Source organism: Raphanus sativus, chromosome 7, assembly GCF_000801105.2.
Source record: "Raphanus sativus cultivar WK10039 chromosome 7, ASM80110v3, whole genome shotgun sequence".
NCBI classification, from domain to species: Eukaryota; Viridiplantae; Streptophyta; class Magnoliopsida; order Brassicales; family Brassicaceae; genus Raphanus; species Raphanus sativus.
Window position 1 is genome coordinate 8,676,778 of NC_079517.1, and position 22,184 is coordinate 8,698,961.

Below are 22,184 nucleotides of genomic sequence, written 5' to 3' on the forward strand. Positions count from 1 at the left end.
GAAATTTGTTCAAACTGGCCTTATAATCGAATTTAAATTCACGTTAATTGGATTGAATAAAATTCGTGGAAAACTAGGCACTCGAATGCATGTACAGTATACAGAAATAAGTGCCAATGGTTAACTAGGAGTTTTTAATTGGTAATAATGTTTTCTTAATCGGGGGCTAAGTTAACGGTCAATAATGTTTAAGAATTGAGACAATAATCTACTCTATTAATTTAGAGTCCTAAATTTATCTACTGTTAAAAGTTGTCATTTAAAATTTGGACCATTTAAAAATTGTTACTAACCTACTTAAATATTGGACCTTTCACGTTTGTTACAATATTATTAAACACTACTTAGATAATACAACCGGTTTACTTAAACTTAACTAATATGGTCTAATGAAACTAAACCGTGTTATATTCCAGAATTATATTAAAACTAAACCTACGATTATCAACTATTAGAAGAAATACATGATTGTTCTTATGACCACCGACTCTAATTGGACAGCAGGTTAGCATAGATGATAGTTTTTGATTTCTTTTTTTTAAATGTTTTTGATTCTCTTCAAATCATTAACTGAACATAACAAATATAGTTAATTCATATTTTGTCCATTTTCATCATATTAGATTATCATATATTACACAAAATATATATTACATATGTATATGACGTTACATAGAATACATATTGACATCATATACTATAATAATTTTATAATAAGTTTCATGATGACAGTTTTTATATATTTAGTCATTTAGAACATAGACCAATGCATCTATATGACTGTCGAATACCATTAGATTTTTACATGATAATATAATGATATGATTTTTAATAATTTACCATTATATAATAAATTATAATAAAAAAATATTTTGAATGTAGTTACTATATTTATAGTTACACAGAATATTAACTATACCACGATTTTAGTAAATGGAATATCCCTATGCTAAAACTAAATTACCAACTAAAATTGTGTATAAATAATTTATTTAAAATCAATACTATTAAAAAAGGAACATGACCTATTGATATAGGCGTAGTCCAACTATTTTAATATAATTATTAAAACTTCTTATTAATCATTTTAAAAAATATTATACAAACAAAAATACAAATATAATTAAAAATACAAATACAAATTTATTTCTTAAAATATAAAACAGAAAAATATATCCGTCCTTTTAAGGACGGGTTAAAATCTAGTGTTTGCTTAAATTTAAGCATTTAACAATAAACCAGAAGCAGCGTCGAAAACTCTAGATACAATATCTAAACTGGCCCAATGTTATTGACCCGGTCCAGCAAATTTCTAGAACAACAAATAAAAAGGACTCCTCACGTTTTGAGTGTTTCTAAAAAAGTAAACGTGTCTGTGTACAAGTCAAGTGTTAACATCTCAAGTTCTTAACAAATGCATTATAACAAGAAAAAGAAGACGACACTGAAGAACCCCAACATAGATTTTGCTGCAATCAGATGAAAGATGTGTCTTACAGAAAGGAAAAAAAAAACCATGACAAACTAAAAAAAAAAAAAAAGAAAGGATTCACTATTCTTCTCACCCTTGCTTATATAACACATCGTTTCTACTACAAACCATCTGTAATATATATATTCATTATTATTCCTATATATACTTAAAAAGACTTAGATTCTTATCTCAAAGAGTTAGCATTGCAACTTAAAGAACATAGCTGGTGGCTTTGTTGTCTGTTGTTGTTCTTGATCAGGCTAATCTCCTGTGTCTGTTCTCTCTGCCTTCTCTTAAACTTCTTCCTCTCCTGTATTCCACCTCTGCATCAGAGCTTGAGAAACCAGTGGGATAGCTTCTGCTACCTTTCACAGATCCCACTCTTGACAGTAAAGCCTCTTCATCAGCATGGATTCTGTTTCTTGGTTTGTGATCTAATAAGCCACACAAAACCAAACACCACTCAAACACACAATGCAGCAGCAGCAGCTCATAGATAATGTACTGAGATTAATTATACGCAATACTCACCTTTTGGAGAATCAAGATCAGCTTCTGATTTGGAGCTCGTTTGACTGAGCAAAGTCGCTTCTCTTCTAAGAATTTTTTGTCCCTCGCTTGGTGAGTAAGCTGTTGCCTTGAGCAAAGACTCATCCATCACATCATTGATCTCAACATACTGACTAGTTGTGATGACTTCATCTGCACTAAACCCAAAGGAAGCCCTGTAAGCTTCCAACTCCTCCATGTCTTGCCTCGTCTGCCTGTTCCCGTTCCCATATCCGTTACTAGGATACACATCCGAGTCCTTGGACACGCTCAACCTGCCACCGTTCTGAGCCACCGAAGGGTCATGATCCTGGTAAAACTTGGCGAAAGTCTCGGGACAGAAGAAGTTAGACTCCTGAAGAGGCGTGGAGACTCCGTCTCCCGAAGCCCTAGAGACCGGTGATCTGAGAGCACTGGCTGGACTCCCGGGGTAAAGAGAGTACGTAGAGTGAAGATCATTGTAATGGCCGCCTCCGCCTTTCTTGAGATCCACGGAGGAAGAAGTCAAGAAACGAGCGTAAGGCACGTCAGGGGAGGAAGGAGTGGTGAGATGGCAGGCAAGCTCGGGAGGAGGAGTGAAAGGAGCGGTGGATGGCTCGGTGGTGAAGGTGGAGAAGACAGGAGGAGGTGAGACAAGCTGAGTCTCGTGAGCGTAGGGTCCAGTAGCGTACATGCTAGAGGAAGGACCTAATACAGGGGATGAGTTAGCGGCTAGGGATAAGTAGGAGTTGTTTGGTGACTGAGCGGTGGAAGGGAGGGCAGAGTTTGAGAAGGAAGCGGGAGAAGACGGTGGAGCCAAGTAAGACAAATGAACTCCTCCTCCTCCTCCTGTGGCTTGGTTGTTACTTAATACACCACCAGGTTGGTTTGGTTGTGAGGCTGCTGATGAGACATTGCCACCTTCGGGAATGCGAGATGCTGGTACAATTCGTTTTCCGCCCTTTTGTGACTTGAAACAAGAGAAGACTCTTAAACAGCCTCCCCACCTTTTCCTCTGCAAAAACACACACACTTCAGTGTAAGCTTCAAGAACCGTATAAAGGTTTGATTTTTATTAGTTTGGATGATTAGTTTGCAAGGAAAGATGTCAACTTTAGGTTCAATTCTCAATGATAAACACTATTGGGGTAACGGTTTAAGTGAGATAATGAGCAAAGGGGGAGACTTTAAGCATAAACACTGATGAGCATTTTGCTCTGTTAAGTAGATTAGTATGAAACAGAGTCGAATAGTCAGATCTAATAAGTAAGAAGAGAACACAGGAACTATAGACAAAAAGAGGTTCCAAATCTGAAAAAGGCAAAGAGAGAAACCTGTTCCTGATGCTGAAGAAACCTATGCTGCTCTGAGCCCATTAGGTATATGCCTCTCTGTTCGTCAAAAAAAATCACTCTTTTTTTTTTGTATATGAGTAGAGAGCGGTTTCAGGTCAGAGAAGTAATCATCTGAGTTTTCACAATTTCTTACTGATACGATCCAGAGAGAGAGAGAGAGCAAACAAAACGAAAGTTGAAGAAAAAGGGTTTGGAAAAGACAAAGTTGATAACTTTTTTCACAGGGAGTGTGAGAGAGATTAAAGGGGGAAGAGAGAGGTAAAAAATGTAAATCTGCAAGTGATGCAATCGGCGGCATGAAAAGAGATGTGATCCTCCTTACCAGAGTAAAGGCATTTCTCCTTATTTTTTTAATCAGAATGTGACTCACCACAAGACAAAAACACACAGACACAAAAAAAAGAAAAAGTAGTAAAAGAGAAAAAAAAGGGAAAGGAAAAAAAGAAAAATCTATGTTAATTAATGTAAATCTGTTCGGTTCAATTCATACACTCCCTTCCTCGAAATTCAATTCCTTCTACTCATTTTTGGGAGAAGTTTTTAAAGTTTTGTCAAATGTAGTTAAGTCGTCGGTCATTATGTGGTTAATCATACTTGAATTAGATATCTAAGCACTTAAAATGTTGATTTCCCGAGCACGTGAAGGATGTTTACTAATTATGGTTATTACCGCATCTAAAATCAGTGTAACTGCTTAGGACATGGACACAATATTGAAAAATTGATTAAATTATCACATTCCTAGTACGATTTTTATTTTTGATTTAATCATATTTAACTTTAATTTTCGATAAAAAGTATTATTGTGTTGTTCATTAAAAAGATATATACACATGAAAAATAGTACAAAAATGAAGTAAAATAGCAAGGTATCTTTTCAATGCAGAGAAATAAATAGAGTAGCAGATAGGATTGCAAAGGAAGCCATTTAGATAGGATTGCAAAGGAAGCCATTTCTCTTGAGATTAGTGTTCCCAAATTGTATACTGTCTTGCCATCTTGGTTAAAATCCTATGTGGAGGATGATCTTATAAGAGTTTAAACATTTGGTTAATGCAAAAGTTGTAGTTTGAGTTTAAAAATAAAAAAAAAACAGTATTCTCTCCTCCCAGCACTTTTAATATTTGTCGCTGTTAAATTAAATATAAACTTATAGAATTTAGATACTTAACAGTATAAGACAACAAGTATAAAAATAGCTATCTGACTTAATATTATCTATTCCTTGCTCAGAAAAACATTTTTATTGTTGTAAAAATAAATAATGCTGCTATATCGAAAATTTTATATTTTTGTTTATTTTTCTTCCTTTTGACACGCACGAAGAGTTTATCTATAATATTTCTCATGTGTTTTCTTAATAAAGTAAAAACACTTATATTTATTTATAATATAATATTATATCATAAATAATTCTTAAATATTTTAAAATACTTTCTAGTAACTCATAATTTTTAACAAGTAGTAAGTAATACACGGGAGCAAGAACAACTAAGCTGAAAATAACTTATTTTTAATAAGTTTTTTTAAATAACAAATACTCATTTCTAATTGTCAAATACTAACCCAAAATTTTATTTATTCACACAAAACAAGTTAAATATGTATAGTTTTTTGGTCAAAAATATATATGTATAAACTGAACTGAACCAACCGAAATCAATCCAAACCAAACCAAAATTTATTATCAAATAGTTTGGTTTAAGATTTTTACAACACTAACCAATTAAATCGAAACTGATCCAAATCAACCAAATTAAACCGAACTGATAAATCAATGTGTTTTTAATTATTATTTGAATTAAACATACTAACAATATATAATATACTAAAATTTCAAGACTAAAGTCACTGTTAACTTTATTAACGATATTTTTTTTTAGTTTTCTATTTACTTTAGTTAATTTAGGTTTGATTGTGTTTTTGTCAATCTTTTGTGGGTTGTTAGGGTTTTTATTTCAGTTTTATATTAGATTTAATTTACGTAGTTTATTTTAAGAGTTATTATCAACAATGTTTTTTTTTAATTTCTATTTACTTTAGTTAAATTTGATTTTATTGGTTTTTATAATTTTTTGTATTTTAAAAGGTTTTTGTTTTAATTTTATATTGGATTTAGTTTACATAATTTTTTTTACAGTCACACCAATACGATTATTTTATAACATGATTTCTCTTAAAATAATTAAATTAGAAAATCCGATTGAACTGAACCGAAATACAAACCAAACCGACTACGTACTGAACCGAAACATATCCAAACCAATCTAATTATAATTTACTTCGGTTGGAAAAAATTTAAAACCGAATTAACCAAACTGAACCGAACTCAAAATTAACTTATAAAATAATCACAGTGTCAACTCCTAGTATTTTCTTTAACACAAGTGTTCACCGCTAATTTTTTTAACCCAAACCGAACTGATAAAATAGCAAGGTTCTAGCTTCTGCTAAATCCATTAACTGCTGAGTCAAGCGGCTCTACTGAATTATTAAATTCAAATACTTTATCACGAAAACAAAGTCTGTTGTGTTTTGGGGTTTGTTAGTTCAAAAATAAAGCTTTACATTTTAAAAAGAAAATTGGTCAAAGAAAGTGGCAAATAAGTGCATTTTGAATTTGGATTACGAAAAAGAAGAAGAACAAGTTAATAAGTTTAGTGATGTATTTAAATTTGTTTTACTTCAAAAATACTTCATCATCTATATATATACGCTGCAACTTCTGTAACGTTAAAAAGAACTTCTGTAACATTTCTTTTTTTTTTTTGATCAAAGAACTTCTGTAACATTATTGAGGGGATTAGATAAATAAAATAAAAAGGTGATTCTTTTCCCTAAAATATTTATTTTCATCTTTATGAATTGTCTTTAAGTTTTGAGGGTTCCAATAAAGCAGAAAAGAGGGCCTAGTAGTAGTATGGTGGTACCTAGTTGTTGTAGGATTTGGATCTTTTTCGAGGTCTGGATTCATATTAATGGGACATTTCCTTTTTATTCTTTTCATCATGTTCTTGTTCTAAACCCAGTAAAACTTGTTTTATTAACAAGTCCAGTAATTTTTTTTTCTTTTTGACAAAAAGTCCAGTAAAATTGCTGTTTCTAAAACTGTACATGCATCAATCAAGTGACAAAAATTATTTCCAGCTCCATTGAATATAACCTATCTTTTATTTTAGTCATTACTCATAGACCGCATCACATGTACTTTCATGTATTATAATACAAACATCACATGTCCTGAGTTAATAGTTATAGGTCTTTTCTACGAAAAGGAAACATATGGAAACTGGTCGTTCCTAGAGCTTTGATGACCATTAAACTATACTATATAAAACAAAAGATCCGTTTTGATATTTCATTTTAAAAAATGATTAAAATCACATGGTTCACTTGACATTTCTGTATCATACGGGGGATGCGACATTGGCTGATGTACGATGGGCCTTGTTAACTAAATAAATGACAAAGGGCTTCACAAGGGCCCATTATGCTCTTAGAAAGGTCGAAAAGAAGAAAACTAGTAAATTTGAATAACGTGTGATGGTGATGAACAGAAAAATTTTGTAGTTCTATAGTCTTAAAAATAAAATACAAGTATTCGACGTGTAATTTGAAACTTGATAAAAAAGCACACATTGTATCTATCTATACTTTAGTCTCACCGAGCTCAACATCTTTCAAATCGATATGCTCTATTCCTTCCTTGAGTGGCTTAACCTCATCTTCTGTCATACTGTTTTTCCCTTGAGAAGTTGACTTTGCGTTTCTCTGTTTCTCTAGATCAACCGCCCAACTATAGATCACCATTCCGACAACAGCTACGACCATGCCGGAGATGTTCTTGAATGTCATCTCCGAATCAAAGAGAAGCCATCCGAGTGTTAGGACGCAAACTGTTTTCATGTGGCCTAGAACTTGAAATGATGTTGCAGAGAATCTTCCTATGCAGAGGTATTGGCTTATGTTACAGAATACGGCTAATGCGCAGGAGAGAAGAATACAGAACTGCAAAGAGATAGAGAGATAAAAGTGAGGAGTGACGTCTAAATCCTCTAAAAGGGAAGAAGTTGAGAGAATTATTACTTACAATGGCACCATAAGTCATGTGGTAAGTAGTTATGAACTTGCCGCTCAAGAAATAGTCAATAAAGGGGCCGAAGATGAGAAGTGAAAGTGCTTGGATCGGAGCTGTTTTGCTCAGCAACTCAAAAGACCCTACTGAGTACTTCTTCTGCAGAGAGCCTATTGACTGTTTTACATAAACAAAAAAAGGCAAAATTTATAAGAGAAAACAACTGACACACACACACACAGAGAGAATAGTTGTCGGTACCAAACGTAGCTTTTGGTTTCAGATCCGACATTAATTAACAACATGGAAGGTGTAGGAAAGTACTCTTACAATCTGCTGAAGGGAAGTGGAGAAGACGGCAGTACAAGCACAGATGAAACCTTTGGCATTAACTTTGACATCAGTGACAGTACAAATGCCAACACCGACAACCACAACCATAACAGACGCTTTCACTTCTCTAGAGTAATGCTTGCTGTGTAGTATCCATTCCATCACGCACACAACCGGGATCATACTCAACTTCGATATCTACGCGCACACCAAAAATTACAAAACCAAACAACGGATGAATCAAGAACAAACAATCGTTTCAAAACCAATACATAAACAAAACAAAAAAAAATAGTGTGCGGATTTGTTTGAAAATGATCAAAGATCCAGCGGATTGGCCAGGGCTGTATCTGCGATTTTAAGGGTTTGAAATATTTTTTAAAGAAATTTTGTAATTTTTTTCCATAAGACAATACATAAATGCAAAATCTAAAAAAAAATTTAGTAATTTTTTTTAATTTTTTTTTAATTACTAGGAGGTTTGGACCTGAAACCAAACCACATCATATAATATTAGTTTTGTTTTCAGAGGTCACTCGGACCTCTAACACAATGGTCAGTGTCCGTTCCACAGTTTCCCTGCAGTTGACTTAATGATCTCTTTGAGATTTCTTGTAACTAAAATGTTGATTATGCGGATCATTGTGCACAAACGAGGTTATTTATTTATTAATTAAATTAGTTTATACCTGGTAGAAGCCAACAGAGTTGAGCATGAGGCTGAAGTTCATAGCAGCGATGGAGACGTTAGCTACAATAGAGAACCAAAGAAGCTCCCAAAGAGGAATGTGCTTCGACGCAGAGAGCCCCGTAGCGTTTGACACCATACCAACAAGCGCCGTTAGCGCGAAGTGGAATCCCGTTAGTGTTGTCGCTATATACAAGAGAAAAAGATATACATCCCTCATTAAATTAAAAGTTACATGAAGCAGCTAGCTAGCGTTTTTGAGATAATGAAAGATTCATTATACAACGTTACGTACCGAAGCTGAATCCGAAGCCAGAGGAAGACATGAGCTGTTTGTTAGCCATGATGATCCCCACTGAGCTGACGATGTTCATACCCCATGCTCCCACGTCCGAGACAGACGACTGCTTCTTCTCGCTCTCCATTTGGGGATCAGATCTCGGTTTTGGATATCACAAGCTTTCCACCATTGATGATGCTTTGCTTCCTTGCGCTTTGAGGTTTCGAAATTTGTATATATAATATAAATAGGAAAATCATTTAATAACTATGGTTTTATTCGTCGACGTGTGGTGTCGTTTACCTTATTTGACCTTCTTCTTACTTTTTTTCTGGTCCACTAGTTGTTTTTTTTCAAAGAAGAGGTCCTTCCATACAAGGTTGGTTTAGTCTTTTCGTTTTCAAAACGTAATAAAACTTCCGATTTTGTTTATTCAACGCGTTACTCGGTTAGTACTTTAATTAAGCCACACGGGAACTTATCGAAGCAGACGTTTAACGAGTGATTAAATTACTAAAACAGAATAGTTAATTTAATTGTAAGTATCGTGATGGGCAACTATTTTATAGCATCAACGGCTATTTACAGATCCAAACGTAAAGAGAATATAAAAGAAAATTAAAAGTAGTTTTCACATTTAATTGCCACCATTGTTCACGGTGGCACCATCACATCCACACTAAAAGCCAAATGTATCAACTCGGTTGAAGTATCATTCAGAAATAAATAAATTAATAATAGTTCTAAAAACAAAAAATCAATTTTTGTATTTTGAGTTGTTACTAGCCCTTTATGAAGTGGGCAAAGCCTGTAAGCATGTGTGTGTGCCTGAACGCAAATAGAAATGAGAACACATGATCTCCAACATCAACACGTTATTACAAAAAGTTTAGTCATTTTCATGTGGTTTTTTGAAAATTAGCATATTCTTCAAAACCAAAGAATAAAAGCATAACTGTATACAGAATGGCACACACACATCTAGTACAGCCTAGAATCATTAGAACACATGGTAGGTACTAATTGTTCCAATTTTTTTTTTACTCTCTAGGTTACAAACTTACAATACATAAGGTTTCTCTCCAGTTACTTTGAGGACATCCAGAAAAACATTTTAGGCCATCAAGTCTCGGAGTTTAAAACTGTTGGAGCTGTTCATAAACCACGGTTCCTTTGTTCCAGAAACTCTACATTTTGTTGTTGTTGTCGGTGGTCAAAAGAATAAATGAAACAAATGTAAAAAATGATTAACACCATTTTTGTTGTCGGCGGTCAAAGTCAACGATTTTAGGGTCGCAGCAAGGAACACGCTATGGAAGCTGGTAAGCATTGGATGATGAGACCAGTCAGGAAGCTATATTCATTCAAGACACTTAACAACTGTGTAGTTGTTGTTGCAGGCTTCGATGGAGTCTCGTCTCGAGTCATGGTGCCTAATGACTATATCTGATCGACCAGGACTGATCTAGCAAACCTGGTGGATCTGCCTGAGAGGTTCCACATGCACCACTGATTACCCCTTTCCTTGAATCAACAGCTTAAAAAAGTTATGTGTCGCAATTATAACAACACATTTTCACAAAAGAGCCTTTTTTCATATACTTTCAACATCACTTAATAACAGACGCAAATTCACATTAAAATCATTCAAAACAAAAGGAAAAAAATAAAATAATAACAGCTTTTACAATAGAAGCACACAACTACAAATATCACTATACTAAAGACTGCTTAGTATGTAGATACATATATATATATACTAAGAGACGGACACTTCCTGATTCTCACCTGGAATCAGTCATAGCCAGTTGATGAAGTGTGTTTCTCTGCTCCAGGTGGCGGAGCGGGTCTTGGGAAGTAATGCTTGAACTGTTCATCTCCCAGTTTCGGTTTCTCCACGTAGGGGCTCTTCTGTTCCTGAGTACCATTGGACTTTGGGGATGCAGAGGCATCATCATCATTATCGTAGTTCCTTTCATTCTCGTTTAGTTTTTGGGCTTCAGTTCTTGCTATAGGATCACTCTCGCTAGCTGTTTTCGCTCTCTGGAAGATCTTCCCCAGAGTTTTAAGCCCTCTTGCTCTTGCACGAAGCTCCTCTCTTTTGGCATCCGGATCTTGAAGAACCAGCTGGCAAACACGGGAGAGAGTAGCTTCGATATCAGCGACGTTGAGCTTCCACAGAGAATCAACCATCACTCTTTTATGGGACTGAAGGTATTCCTCAAGCTCCTCCTCCGTATAATTCACTTCACCATTCATCTGCTTTTTCATTTCCTCCTGCAGCTGGAACAACGCGAATGCGCCTAGAAAACAAAACACATAAAGCATGAATTTGATTGAAGTGACATTAAAATGTTTCCTAATAAAGTCACTACTAACCTGTTGCAGCAGTGAGTTGGGATTTGAGGTAGTGACCTTTGTTCCTAACCCATTCAGCAACGAATGGGACTCCGAGAAGGAGAGCTTTCTTTCCAAGCTCTTTTGATGCTTGTCTTACATATATATACCCAATTGTATTCAACATCTCCACACCATACGCTGAACAAGACACAAATAGTAAGGAGAGTGAGGTGAGAGGTTAAGAAGCAGGGAAACAGTAGTCTAGAGAACATATATATATATTACCTGCCTTGGAGAGAGTAACCATTTCAGCTTCAGCGTTAGTAATAAACTCGTCTCTGTTGACAACATATTCCTTAAGGCGGTCTTTGAGAATCTGAGCAAGCTTGTCTTCTCTTTCTTTCTGAACAGTCTGAAGCAAAAACAAAACACACAATCCAACATTCTTTAGCAAAATAGTATTATTGTACAAGGGAAGAAGACCTGAGAGAGTTTTGAGCAAAAAAAACTCTCACCCTCATTTTCTCTTGAATCTTTTTGGTATCCAAAGTATCTCCTTCGGTGAAGAGATCAAGTGAAGCCATTGATGCCATAGCAAGCTCTCCTATGTATCCTTCGAACAGTTCGCTACCGAAAAGCATTGCGAATATTTCCGCAGGGTCTATGATTGCATCACTGAAAATGATGAACACAAAAGCAAGTAAAACACCAACAGAAAAAAAGAAATTAAATAGTTTGAGATCCATCTCACTAGACTCCACAAGAGAGAGGGTGAGAGAGAGAGAGAGAGAGAGAGAGAGAGACTAACGTTGAGATCCCTGACTTCCCAAATGAATCATAAGCTTGGCGTTGTGCTGAATCACTTAGCACTTGATAGGCCTCTCCCAACACCTGAATTAGAAAAAAAAAACTCTTTATGTCAAACAATGAGAAAGAACCTAAACTTTGGTACTAATGACTTCAAGTAACATCAAGCCTCTATGTAACAGTTACTACCCCTAAGTAAGTTTTTCCAGAATCTGATTCCAACAATTGAAATTGTTTCTTTTTCAGACATTTAAAATCTGAACTTGCCTGGAAATTGTGTGCAGCTTGAGGATCATTAGGGTTCTTATCTGGATGAACTTGGCGTGCCTATGTAAGAAAATTGAACAATCACTATACTTGTTCACATCAATCAAGCTTCAAACTTTTAATCTCAACTCTTGAGTACTCAAATCTTCACTTCCCCCAAATTCAACAAAAAAAAAGCCTTTTGCCAGATTTATGAAAGAACAAAGAAAACATCAAAAGATAAAATTCAAAACCTTGATGTAGTAAGCTTTCTTGATCTCAGACTCAGTAGCAGTTGGGCTAACCCCGAGCACATCATAGTACTCTGTTTCCTTCACCATCTAATCCAAACCCGAATCTCACTCACCAACTCAAGATCAAAGCTTTGACACAAGATCACAAGAAACCAACTTCTCTTCTCCTCTTGAGCACTTCAAAATCAAAGCTTTCCTCTTTTCTTTCTTCTTTCCTCTTCTTCAAATCTTACTTTCTTTCTTTTTTTGTTGTTTGGTCGAGTCAAAGAAGAAAGACTTTTACTTTTCTTAAAGGTATCAATTTGAATCGGCAAACCAAAATAAAAAAGAAATGGACTTTATATTATTCTCCACGCGGTTTTTCGTCACCTTCTCATTGGATCTGACTAATCAATCAAATGATACACATGTCATTTACCGCGAAACTTAACCGTCCCACAAAAGTCTTGAGACCACAATAATTAATGTATTATAACCATAACCTCCGAGTCAACTAGCAGGTTTTGGAGCTCATTCTCAGCTTTCCGCGGGCTTGGTCTGGTCATCATCTCCTGTTTCTGCAATTTTAGTCTTGTGTGGTTTGATGGGAGTGCAAGCGATGTTCTTTACCACACAAGAGTAAAGATCAAACTCTGCCCTGAGTTTATCACAGCTTGCTTGTATCCACTTCTCCGCCACACTTGTTGCTACACTGTCTTGGCTATCTCTCTCATGCTCTTCAATCGCTGGTCTTATCTCATCGTACAATGACGACAGACGTACCGCTGCTTCCTTCTTCACCTCCTGACAACAATTTTTTTCCAAAAGTTTCACACCAATACTTTAGAGCTGGTAACATGAGCAGAAAACTCTCTGTACCTCGTATTTGAGAATCTCATCTTGAGCTTCTTTGCTTGCTAGCAGCTGAACCACATGTGCTATGTCGACGTGCTTCTGAGGGACATTCTTTGTCTTCCCGCTTGAAATCGGCCTTCCTCTTTTCTTCGGAAGAGACTTATCGCGAGGGCGTGATATAACAACTGCTGTTTTCTGCGGTAAATCTTGTAAAGTCAGCTTTGTATCTTCTTCTTCAGCTTCTTCTGTTTTAACAGTTTCTGTGACAACATCTTCCTCCATAGGAACTGACTCTGATTGCTCAACAATCAGATCAGTAGAAGACTCCAAATGGTTCTTTTCTGTTACAACAGTATCTTTCTCTTCATTTGTGTTGGACTCCACATTCTTAGGAGGTTCAGATGTAAGCTCGTCTTCTGCAGAATCATAGACTGGAATCTTATCAACCGAGTACCGATCATCACCGTCCTCCCATACATATGTATCCTCCTGAAATGGTTACAAAGGCATAAGACAAATTGATGAATAATAATACTATTAGAAAATGAAGACTTGCCTGAAAGCCACGAGACTTGGCTCCAAGAAATCCAGAACAAGAGACTGCACCACAGAGACAGCGGACTTTGGTTCCTCCATACCACTCAAAGTTATAGTCATAAGCCAGTTCCGTCCGTGGAGATATGCTCTCCTTTGCAAAGATCCCAACTCTAACTTCTCCAAGAACATTCCACTTCCTCGTCTCACAATTTGGTTTACTTCAGGAAACAAACAACAGTAAGAAAACAGTTTCGTAGCTATAGATTTCTATCTAAAGGCCGTTATTATTATTTTTTTTTGTTACCATGAATGATTTATAAACCTAGCAAGGCTTCCCTTCTTAGTGGCATCAATAGCCTCAGAAGCATTGAGAGATATTATGTATGCATCCTTTACACCTGCCCCAATGTTGAACACATTTTGAATAACCTTCATCATCTCTGTAAAGTATATATCTCTACTCAACTCACCATGAGTTTCATAAGTTTGAGCCCTACGCTTTGCTTCTTTCCATGAGATTACTTCTCCACAGTACTCAATAATGAACTGTCCTTCCTAAATTTTCAAACATCAAATAAGCAATCAGTTTATTTGTTTCATACACCTGATTGAATATTCACTAGGGAAATGACTACCTTTATGTCTTCGACAGCCACTAGTCCATAACCACGACCTTCAGACTTAATCAACTTGGTCTTGGCGTATTCACATTTCTGAAACTTCTGTAACCAAGCAAACCTAAACTAGTAAGTAACAATGATCAAAAACAGATAGAAGAAGCAAACAACACTTGTTGTTAAACCTGATTCTTGCAATAGACACCACAAGGGCAGTAACCAGGTGTGCACTCGGTGTTGGTTATGACATTGAGGCATCTCTCACCACAAGCACTGTCAGGGTCTCCGAAATCGAACTTGCATTCGCAGATAGAAATATCTTCTTCCTTCTGTTTCTTGTGCCTAAGTTAAGAAGAAGAAAAAAACGTGTGCTTTAATGTAAACGAAAAGCAATGTGCTTTTTGAGAGAGAGAAGAAAGGTTGTTACTTTCGATAAGAGAAGTCATTTTGATAGATGTGTTCATATTGTGGCAGCTCGTCTCCCTCTTGATCCTTTTTTTATAAATCAAAACATAAAATTTAGAGAAACCTAAAATCGAATGTAATCTCTCTCACCCATTCACTGAGAGAACTTACAGGATCACAAGAAAATTGCATTCTTCTTCCAATTCAGATTAAGGAGAGAGTGTGCCACTGCGTACAGGCTAATTAGGGTTTTATCGATCTCTCTCTCTGGGATTTAGGTGTGGAGACAAACATTGGAAACTTGCGTGTCGAATCGAAAAGATAGGCGAAAATGAAGAAGCTTATTACCTGAGAAGACGGACGGCAAGCGAGCGAGAGAGGGAGGAAGTAGACGGCGTTAAACTTTTTGTTCCGTTTTTCTTTTCACACGGCTGAAAAGTTAGTACAAGAGGTTTGTCAAAAAAAAAAGAACGGGGTAAAAAACACAAACCGAACCGATCCAACTAAAACCGTCTTCTTTATATAATCTAATTCGTTTATGTTTTACTCAACCCGAATAATTCTCTATATATATATATATACTAGGTGTTTTCTTGTACCATATAAAAAATAAAATTTTAAACTTAAACTAAATTTAAAACTACTTTTTAGTGGATTTACTAATTTAAATGATTAATTAACTTTATACTTACGTTGATAGATATATTTAAATATAATTTTAATGTATACAAAAATAGTTTTATTATAGTCGTCTATGTTCTAGTGTTTTAAAAAATAATAAAAATGAATATTTATATAATATTTATCTTTAATATAACGATTTTGTATTATTACAATATTTTAAAATTTTGCCAAAATATCTAAAATAAATTATCCATGTTACTATAAAATATAATCTTTAAATCATATACTAATATTTAACTGAAATATTTTATTTTTAAAAGAACATGGTAATGAAAATTTTAAAAAGTAATATAATCTTTAAAATATATTTTTGCCAAGATAGATTAACTTTTGAAAATAAAAACCACATATAATTTTGCAGAAATTTTTATTACAATATTTAAAACATTATAAATGCTAGAATATAGAGCATTTTTTTTATTTACGTATATAAAATAATTTAGTTATAAGATATCTAATTTAAGAAAGAAATACTTTCTTATAATTTTACCATATTTGGATAAATTTTCATTATAAATACTAAATATATACATAATAACTAAATAATAAATAAATTTAGTTTCTTTTAATTAACTTGTTCAAAATGTAAATTTAATACTAATTCCATGTTGAATTTAAATTATTTTTGTATATCTTTTAATTATGGTAATAGTTATATTCTGAATCTTTTAATTATGGTAATAGTTATATAATTAGTATTTTATATTTCAATTTCTTTAATTGAATTTTGTGTAATATATGTTAATCCATGTCATAATTATGTAGGATCCATGTCATCTTTTAAATGACCCTTGTCATCATTTTTTTTTGCTAAAATGATTGTTGTGATGACATGTAAGCAAATCACTTGGTAAATAATGTATAGGGGATATATATATATATATATAAACATATTGTAAATTTTAGTTAAAGTTTTATTTTCTATTTTTTTCTTTTAACTTCCATATATTTTTTGAAAAAAATCCAAATATGATTCCAATAATATTATTATATATATTCTCTAATCTTAATACCTAAAGATTGTACTCAAAACAAAATCTAAGAACTATAAGCATGTAAATCGTAGCTATCTCGTCTCATTTTTCTCCGATTGTCTAAAAATAAAATTATGTAGCAAAGTTATTATTTGGTATTTTTAGTTTTTGGATACATTCTACTTTTAGTAATGGATTTTTTAGTTAACAAAGTTTATATTCTCACTCTATTTTTTATAATTCGTATGCCTAAACTATACCGAACTAAATTAAACCATAATAAAATAAATCGAACTAAATCAAAATCAAACCGAACTAAATCTAAACCAAACGGAACTAAACAGAACCAAACTAAACCCAAACCAAATCCAAACCAAAACTACTTTATTTTTAATTGGGTTGAGTTTTATAAAACCAAATCGAACCCGAAACTAAACTGATATGCCCAACTCTAATAAAAAGACTTTTGCTATGGCTTTATCTTTATAATTATGGCCGTAGATATCTGAAGTTTAAATCGCTTTATTTTTTGTCAATACTCATTTTTAGAAATTAATAGGGATCGAATGTGGAACCCCTTTGGTACATTGATTTAACTAAAGGTTCATTAATGCTTCTACACCAAGAGGTCTAGGTTTCAATTCCTAGAGAGCGCATACGAATTAATGGAGAAACAACTTACAAAAGATATGTAGCATGGCGCAAGGAGTACCGTCAAGCATGAATACGATAAGGCGGCTCATATGATGCAATCAGACATAAATTCTCATATAACAGGTAGAATTATCTGTAAGATCGTCTGTAATATTTCCCAAAATTTGTAATAGCATAATATGTATGGGTATCAAAATGAGTTATAACTCATGAGCTGGCTCAGCTCAACTTGATTTTTCATGAGTATGATCTCTATTTTTAGGCTCCTTTAATAAATGAGTTTAATGGTCGAGCTTAAACTAGATCACGAGTTATATGAACGATCTTTAATGAATATGAGCTAACTCATGAGTTTGGTAGTTTTAATACTTTATATATATATGGATGATTTCTAGTTTTCTTATGTAAAAAATAGTTTCTATATTAACCATATTTATCTTATAAAATTAAAATGTAAAACCAAAAAATAACATATATATATATATATAGATATATATAATGTAAAAAATATTGATATCAATCCTCACATCATGTATCTTTAGAATTAAAATATATTTCTAAGACTCTCATGCGAAATATATATATCTTTACGATTTGAATAGATGAAGAGTTTAAAGACGAATCATCACAAGACTCTTATGTGAAATATATTTTTAGATCATTGATTTAGCTTTGATTTTATATATTATTAGGTCTTGGTTTTATTCAGTATTTAATATTAACGCTTTGAATTTTAAATTTTAAATTATATCATAAAAAATATTCTATCTTTTATTTTTAATTATTTAATTATTTTTATTTGATCACGAGTTAGCTCATTTAACTCACGATCTAAATAATTTGAGTTCGAATTTGCATATTGAAGCTCATATAATAAATGAGCTTAGTTGAGTTACCTCATGAAAAATCTGAACTCATCATGAGCTGAACTGAGAGCATGACTGATTTCTCTAGTACCACCCGCAAACGCAGCTTTTGCGGTTCGTAGCGGTTGTTGGCGTTTCGAAACAATCACAGAAAACGCTACAAATCGCTTCAAACCGCTTTGAACCTCTTAAAATCAAAAGCTGGTTCCAGCTAGCGTTTGCGGTTGCGGGCGGTTGCGGGAGGATAAATTATTTTTCTTTAAAAACAAAATAAATAAAAATAATACTAAAAATATCCAATAAAATTTTTAAATTGAAATAATAGAAATTATTAAATATATACATATTGTATTTTAATTTATATCATAAAATTTTAAAACCAAAATATTTTCTATAAATTTTTAAAATTTAATAATATGATTTTATAAATATAAATTTTATATTTATTATATTATTATAATTTTTAATACTTTTATAATTATAAATATTGTTAATTTATTATTTAACAGATGGTGCAATTGGTAGTTTACCAGTCATAAGAGTCTCGCAAACGCAACAATTTCTAACCGCTGTACCAGTTGTACAAATCTCTCGAAAATGCTTGAAATCGCAACCACCCGCATCCGTAAACTCCCGCAACCGCAACCGTAACTGCTGCGGTTAAACCAGTCAGGCCCTTAGGCCCTGAGTTAAGCGAGATAGCTTATTTCTACATCCCTATATACCACCTTCAATGCGTGACCGTTTACGTAAATAACCTCCAAAATTTCGAGTGTTGAAAAACATAAGCCACATGGTATCTAAGTTGTTAAAATATTTTAATTAAAATTATTACCCTCAAAATCTCAGAACTCCTATAAACACACCACCTACTGTATATATCCACAAAAATAAAAGGGAAAATTGCCAAAAGAGAACAAAAAAACAAAGGTGTTGTCCCCTTGGTATAATATCATCACATAGTTGTCCTTATGGTATAAATCTTTTCATAATCCCAAAACTAACCTTTCATTAGTAAATTAATAACAAATTAAAACGAAATTAATTAATCTCTTAATTAATTATAATGAAAAAGGTTTAAAAAAAGGTTTTCACAAGACAAAAAAATGTCAAAAAATAAGATGAATAAATACCACCCTAATAAACAATTTCATTTTTCTCTCTTTGTCCTCCGCCTCTCTATCTCTGTCGAGAGGAAACCAAACCCTAAAACATTCTGTCTCCGTCTCCGGTGACATCTCCGCCTCCATGGCTCTCTCTATCTCCGGCGTAACCCCTTCATATGTCCCCTTCTCTGAGCCTCTCCGTCTCTCCACCTCTCCGTCTCTCCGCCTCTCTTTCTCCGTCTCTCTGCCTCTCTCCGGTAACATCTCCGCCTCTCTGGCTCTCTCTATCTCCGATGTAACCCCTTCATCCGTCCCCTTGTCAGTTGTATTTTCATGGAATTAATGGGCCGTAAACCCCTCTTCCCTGGTCGAGATCATGTTCATCAGCTTCGCTTGTTCATGGAGGTAAAGTAGACAACACAACAAAGACCCTTAGTAAATAAGACACGTTGACATAATTTTTCTTTTTCTTCTTGCAGCTAGCTCATAGGAACTCCATCAGAAGCAGAGGTTGAGTTCTCGAACGAAAATGCAAAGCGGTATCCATCACTGATAAGTTCCCCTTAGTGCATCCTTTAGCTATAGATCTTATACGGGAAGATGCTGACGTTTGATCCTAGACGAAGAATCACAGGTCAGTCCCCAAACTATAACGTTTGATTCTCAAATAAGTTAAGTCCTCATATCTTCATAAATCTTGATTTCAGTTCTAAACGCGCTGGAACATCCATACTTGAACTCGCTGCACAACATTAATGATGAGCCAGAGTGCACAACACCTTTCAACTTCGATTTTGAGCAGCATGCACTCTCAGGGGAGCAGATGAAGGAGCTTATATACCGTGAGGCGCTTGCTTTCAATCCAGAGTATCAGCAAATAGTTTGAAGAACATCAATTGGGAGATGACAGTTGGATCGGGCTTGGTTTGGTTGGACTAAAACATTGTTTGTCTGTCTATTGTGTATACCTGTGATAGATGCTGGAAAGGGATGTGATCAGTGGGTTTCAAACTTTTATTTTTTTTAGTATTTTAGGTTTTCTTTTCCTTCTACATTTTGTACTTTGCTCATCTTTTTTGCTTTGTAAAACATAATGATAATTGCAATTTTGATTTCCAGTGTATTGTTGTTGTCTAAGAAAGATAAAAAAGAACTATTGATATTGCAGAGAAAATGAGGATGATGAAACAAAAAGGACTTCATGTTCTGTCTTTTGCTCTATACACATAGAAAGTGGGTTCGCTTATGTACGAATGAGATACATAGCCAGTGAGCAAAATATAGCTACAAAGTACACACAAAAAGTTGGTTCCCTGTTTCCATTTACTTCCTGCGGAAAAACCTCATTAATAGTCACAATATTTCATCTTTGTTTTCACTTTAAGATCATAGAGAACAAGAGTTTGTGAAAAAAATCAAAAGAAAAGCTATGAAAAAATCATATATTGATGAAGAAGACAAGGGATAATCGTTTTTTTTTTAATTTCTGACAAGCAAAATCGAAAATAACACGTTTTAGGAAGTTAGAATATTCTTAGGAGATTTTTAGAATATTTCCTTAACTGAAATTTTCATTAATTTTCGCAAAAATCAGGTAATCTTATCCGTAGAAGGTGCCTTCTAAAAGTTTAGAAGATTGACAAAATTCCAGAACACGCTTTCTACTTTTAGTAGAAGGAAGAGTAAACTTTAGAAAACACGTTCCGCAAAATTTAGAATACTTAATAAAAGTAGAAGATGCTTCCGGACGAAAAGTAGAAGCTTTAGGATTAGTAGAATGCGCATTCCACATTTTTAGAAAATTAGTAAATAGTAGAATATACGTTCTAAAAATAGTAGATGAACGTATTTATTTTAGAAATTGCTTTCTACTATACCATTTCCCGTAGAATGCACTTTCTACCTTTAGTAGAACGTATTTTCAAATTTTTATTTATGAACTTTTTGAAAAAAAAAAAATACCAGCATGTGTATATAGGTGTTTTATTAATTGTTTATATTTTTAATATTTTTTTTGATTCACAAAACTATTTATTTTATTAGTTTTCAGAAATACAAAGGGTAAAAAAGAGAAAAATTGGACAAAAAAGGATTTATACCAAGAGGACAACACCCTTGTTTTTTTGTTCTCTTTTGGCAATTTCCCCAAAATAAAAATCATACCACGATACTCCACGTTAATTTCTCACAGATCACCACCTCTCGCATATATTCCCAAACACTCCTCTCTAATCACTTCACCACCGAGAAAAGTAACAGTATATGGACCGCCAAGAACCATTTCTTGAGTCGTCAGGATTTTAGATCCTCCTATTCAATCATCACGATCATATATAGACTACCAAGAGGCAAGTTATCGGAAATTAAATGATGCTTTTGCCTATACATCTAATTAGGCCTGGACATTTGGGGTATTCGGTTCGATTTGGTTCAGGTATTGCATGTATCAGATAGTATAGGTAGAGTATAGATGATCCATTTACTTCTTGACCTGTTTTCAGTTTGATTCGGTTGGATAGTTCGTTCTGTTCGGTTTGAATAGTAAAAATAAAAACCATAATATATCCAAAAAATCGGTTTTCATTTGGTAATGGTTCTAGTTCAGGTAGTTCAGGTTCAAGCAAAATATCAGTCATTTAAGATAAAACTAGACCTTGACCCGCCCGACCAGGCGGGTATTTATTTTCTATTTTTAAATTTTGTGTTTATATTAAATGATGAATTTGTAATATTTGCACATAAATTTCAATTGAAAATTAATTTTTGCAGTAATAATAAAACTTAAAATTAAAAGCTTAATAAAATATTTTGATACATAATTTAAATTTCTTAATAAAAATAATATAGAGGTAGGTCATATTTTTTTCCAATTTCAAAATCTTAGCATCCCAATAAAATAAATTTATAAATACATAAAATATATAAACCATATTTGGAACAATATTTCTATCAAAATAAATTTGTTAAAGAAAAATAATTTAGCGATGTTGTTGTTTATTTCTAGAGTTTGACCCGTAACCGTATAAATATTTGCTTTCATTTTAAATTTTATTTGTACTAATGATATAATATATATATATATATATATATATATATATTTAAATTAAAATGTATTACATAATTATTA

General features: G+C 33.6%; 4 protein-coding genes across 5 annotated transcripts; all 4 read right to left on the reverse strand.

Annotated features, from left to right (window-relative positions):
- Positions 1–1,445: 1,445 nt before the first annotated feature.
- LOC108818410 (uncharacterized protein At1g76660) lies at positions 1,446–3,674 on the reverse strand. The gene is made up of 3 exons (XM_018591375.2): positions 3,337–3,674; positions 2,006–3,017; positions 1,446–1,908 (listed from the first exon to the last, which is right to left on the reverse strand). The coding sequence occupies exons 1-3, from the start codon at positions 3,376–3,378 to the stop codon at positions 1,730–1,732; spliced, it is 1,233 nt and encodes a 410-aa protein (XP_018446877.1). The 5' UTR covers positions 3,379–3,674; the 3' UTR covers positions 1,446–1,729.
- Positions 3,675–6,909: 3,235 nt separating this feature from the next.
- LOC108814257 (UDP-rhamnose/UDP-galactose transporter 1) lies at positions 6,910–8,973 on the reverse strand. The gene is made up of 5 exons (XM_018586791.2): positions 8,749–8,973; positions 8,455–8,639; positions 7,763–7,963; positions 7,448–7,609; positions 6,910–7,365 (listed from the first exon to the last, which is right to left on the reverse strand). The coding sequence occupies exons 1-5, from the start codon at positions 8,876–8,878 to the stop codon at positions 7,006–7,008; spliced, it is 1,038 nt and encodes a 345-aa protein (XP_018442293.1). The 5' UTR covers positions 8,879–8,973; the 3' UTR covers positions 6,910–7,005.
- A 1,333-nt stretch (positions 8,974–10,306) lies between these two features.
- LOC108817981 (chaperone protein dnaJ 10) lies at positions 10,307–12,646 on the reverse strand. The gene is made up of 7 exons (XM_056991115.1): positions 12,381–12,646; positions 12,148–12,207; positions 11,882–11,964; positions 11,589–11,748; positions 11,359–11,485; positions 11,113–11,271; positions 10,307–11,036 (listed from the first exon to the last, which is right to left on the reverse strand). Exons 1-7 carry the CDS (start codon positions 12,465–12,467, stop codon positions 10,528–10,530), a joined length of 1,185 nt encoding a protein of 394 aa, XP_056847095.1. The 5' UTR covers positions 12,468–12,646; the 3' UTR covers positions 10,307–10,527.
- Positions 12,647–12,701: 55 nt separating this feature from the next.
- On the reverse strand, positions 12,702–15,224 carry LOC108817979 (histone-lysine N-methyltransferase ASHH1). 2 transcript variants are annotated; one of them, XM_056991114.1, is made up of 10 exons: positions 15,122–15,224; positions 14,945–15,040; positions 14,796–14,860; positions 14,554–14,710; positions 14,387–14,473; positions 14,222–14,306; positions 14,056–14,149; positions 13,771–13,969; positions 13,239–13,703; positions 12,702–13,163 (listed from the first exon to the last, which is right to left on the reverse strand). In XM_056991114.1, the coding sequence occupies exons 2-10, from the start codon at positions 14,963–14,965 to the stop codon at positions 12,897–12,899; spliced, it is 1,440 nt and encodes a 479-aa protein (XP_056847094.1). In that variant the 5' UTR covers positions 14,966–15,040; positions 15,122–15,224; the 3' UTR covers positions 12,702–12,896. The 2 variants fall into 2 exon arrangements, with proteins under 2 accessions (XP_056847094.1, XP_056847093.1); XM_056991113.1 differs by having other exon boundaries at positions 14,945–15,193.
- Positions 15,225–22,184: the final 6,960 nt, after the last annotated feature.

Bases quoted from the DNA above. Each gene is read 5' to 3' on its own strand.
- LOC108814257 (XM_018586791.2), bottom strand. From the start codon at position 8,878: ATGGAGAGCGAGAAGAAGCAGTCGTCTGTCTCGGACGTGGGAGCATGG. The intron at 8,640-8,748 runs GTACGTAACGTT...TCTTGTATATAG, and splicing joins TGGCTTCGGATTCAGCTTCG to CGACAACACTAACGGGATTC. The intron at 7,964-8,454 runs GTATAAACTAAT...GTGTGCGCGTAG, and splicing joins ACTCTGTTGGCTTCTACCAG to ATATCGAAGTTGAGTATGAT.
- LOC108817979 (XM_056991114.1), bottom strand. From the start codon at position 14,965: ATGCAATTTTCTTGTGATCCT. The intron at 13,704-13,770 runs GCAAGTCTTCAT...TAACCATTTCAG, and splicing joins CCAAGTCTCGTGGCTTTCAG to GAGGATACATATGTATGGGA. The intron at 13,164-13,238 runs GTACAGAGAGTT...AATTGTTGTCAG, and splicing joins ATGAGATTCTCAAATACGAG to GAGGTGAAGAAGGAAGCAGC.
- LOC108818410 (XM_018591375.2), bottom strand. From the start codon at position 3,378: ATGGGCTCAGAGCAGCATAGGTTTCTTCAGCATCAGGAACAG. The intron at 3,018-3,336 runs GTTTCTCTCTTT...GTGTTTTTGCAG, and splicing joins TTCTTCAGCATCAGGAACAG to AGGAAAAGGTGGGGAGGCTG. The intron at 1,909-2,005 runs GTGAGTATTGCG...GTGGCTTATTAG, and splicing joins TGATCTTGATTCTCCAAAAG to ATCACAAACCAAGAAACAGA.
- LOC108817981 (XM_056991115.1), bottom strand. From the start codon at position 12,467: ATGGTGAAGGAAACAGAGTACTATGATGTGCTCGGGGTTAGCCCAACT. The intron at 11,486-11,588 runs GTGAGAGTTTTT...TTTTTGCTTCAG, and splicing joins AGATTCAAGAGAAAATGAGG to ACTGTTCAGAAAGAAAGAGA. The intron at 11,272-11,358 runs GTAATATATATA...TGTCTTGTTCAG, and splicing joins GGTTACTCTCTCCAAGGCAG to CGTATGGTGTGGAGATGTTG.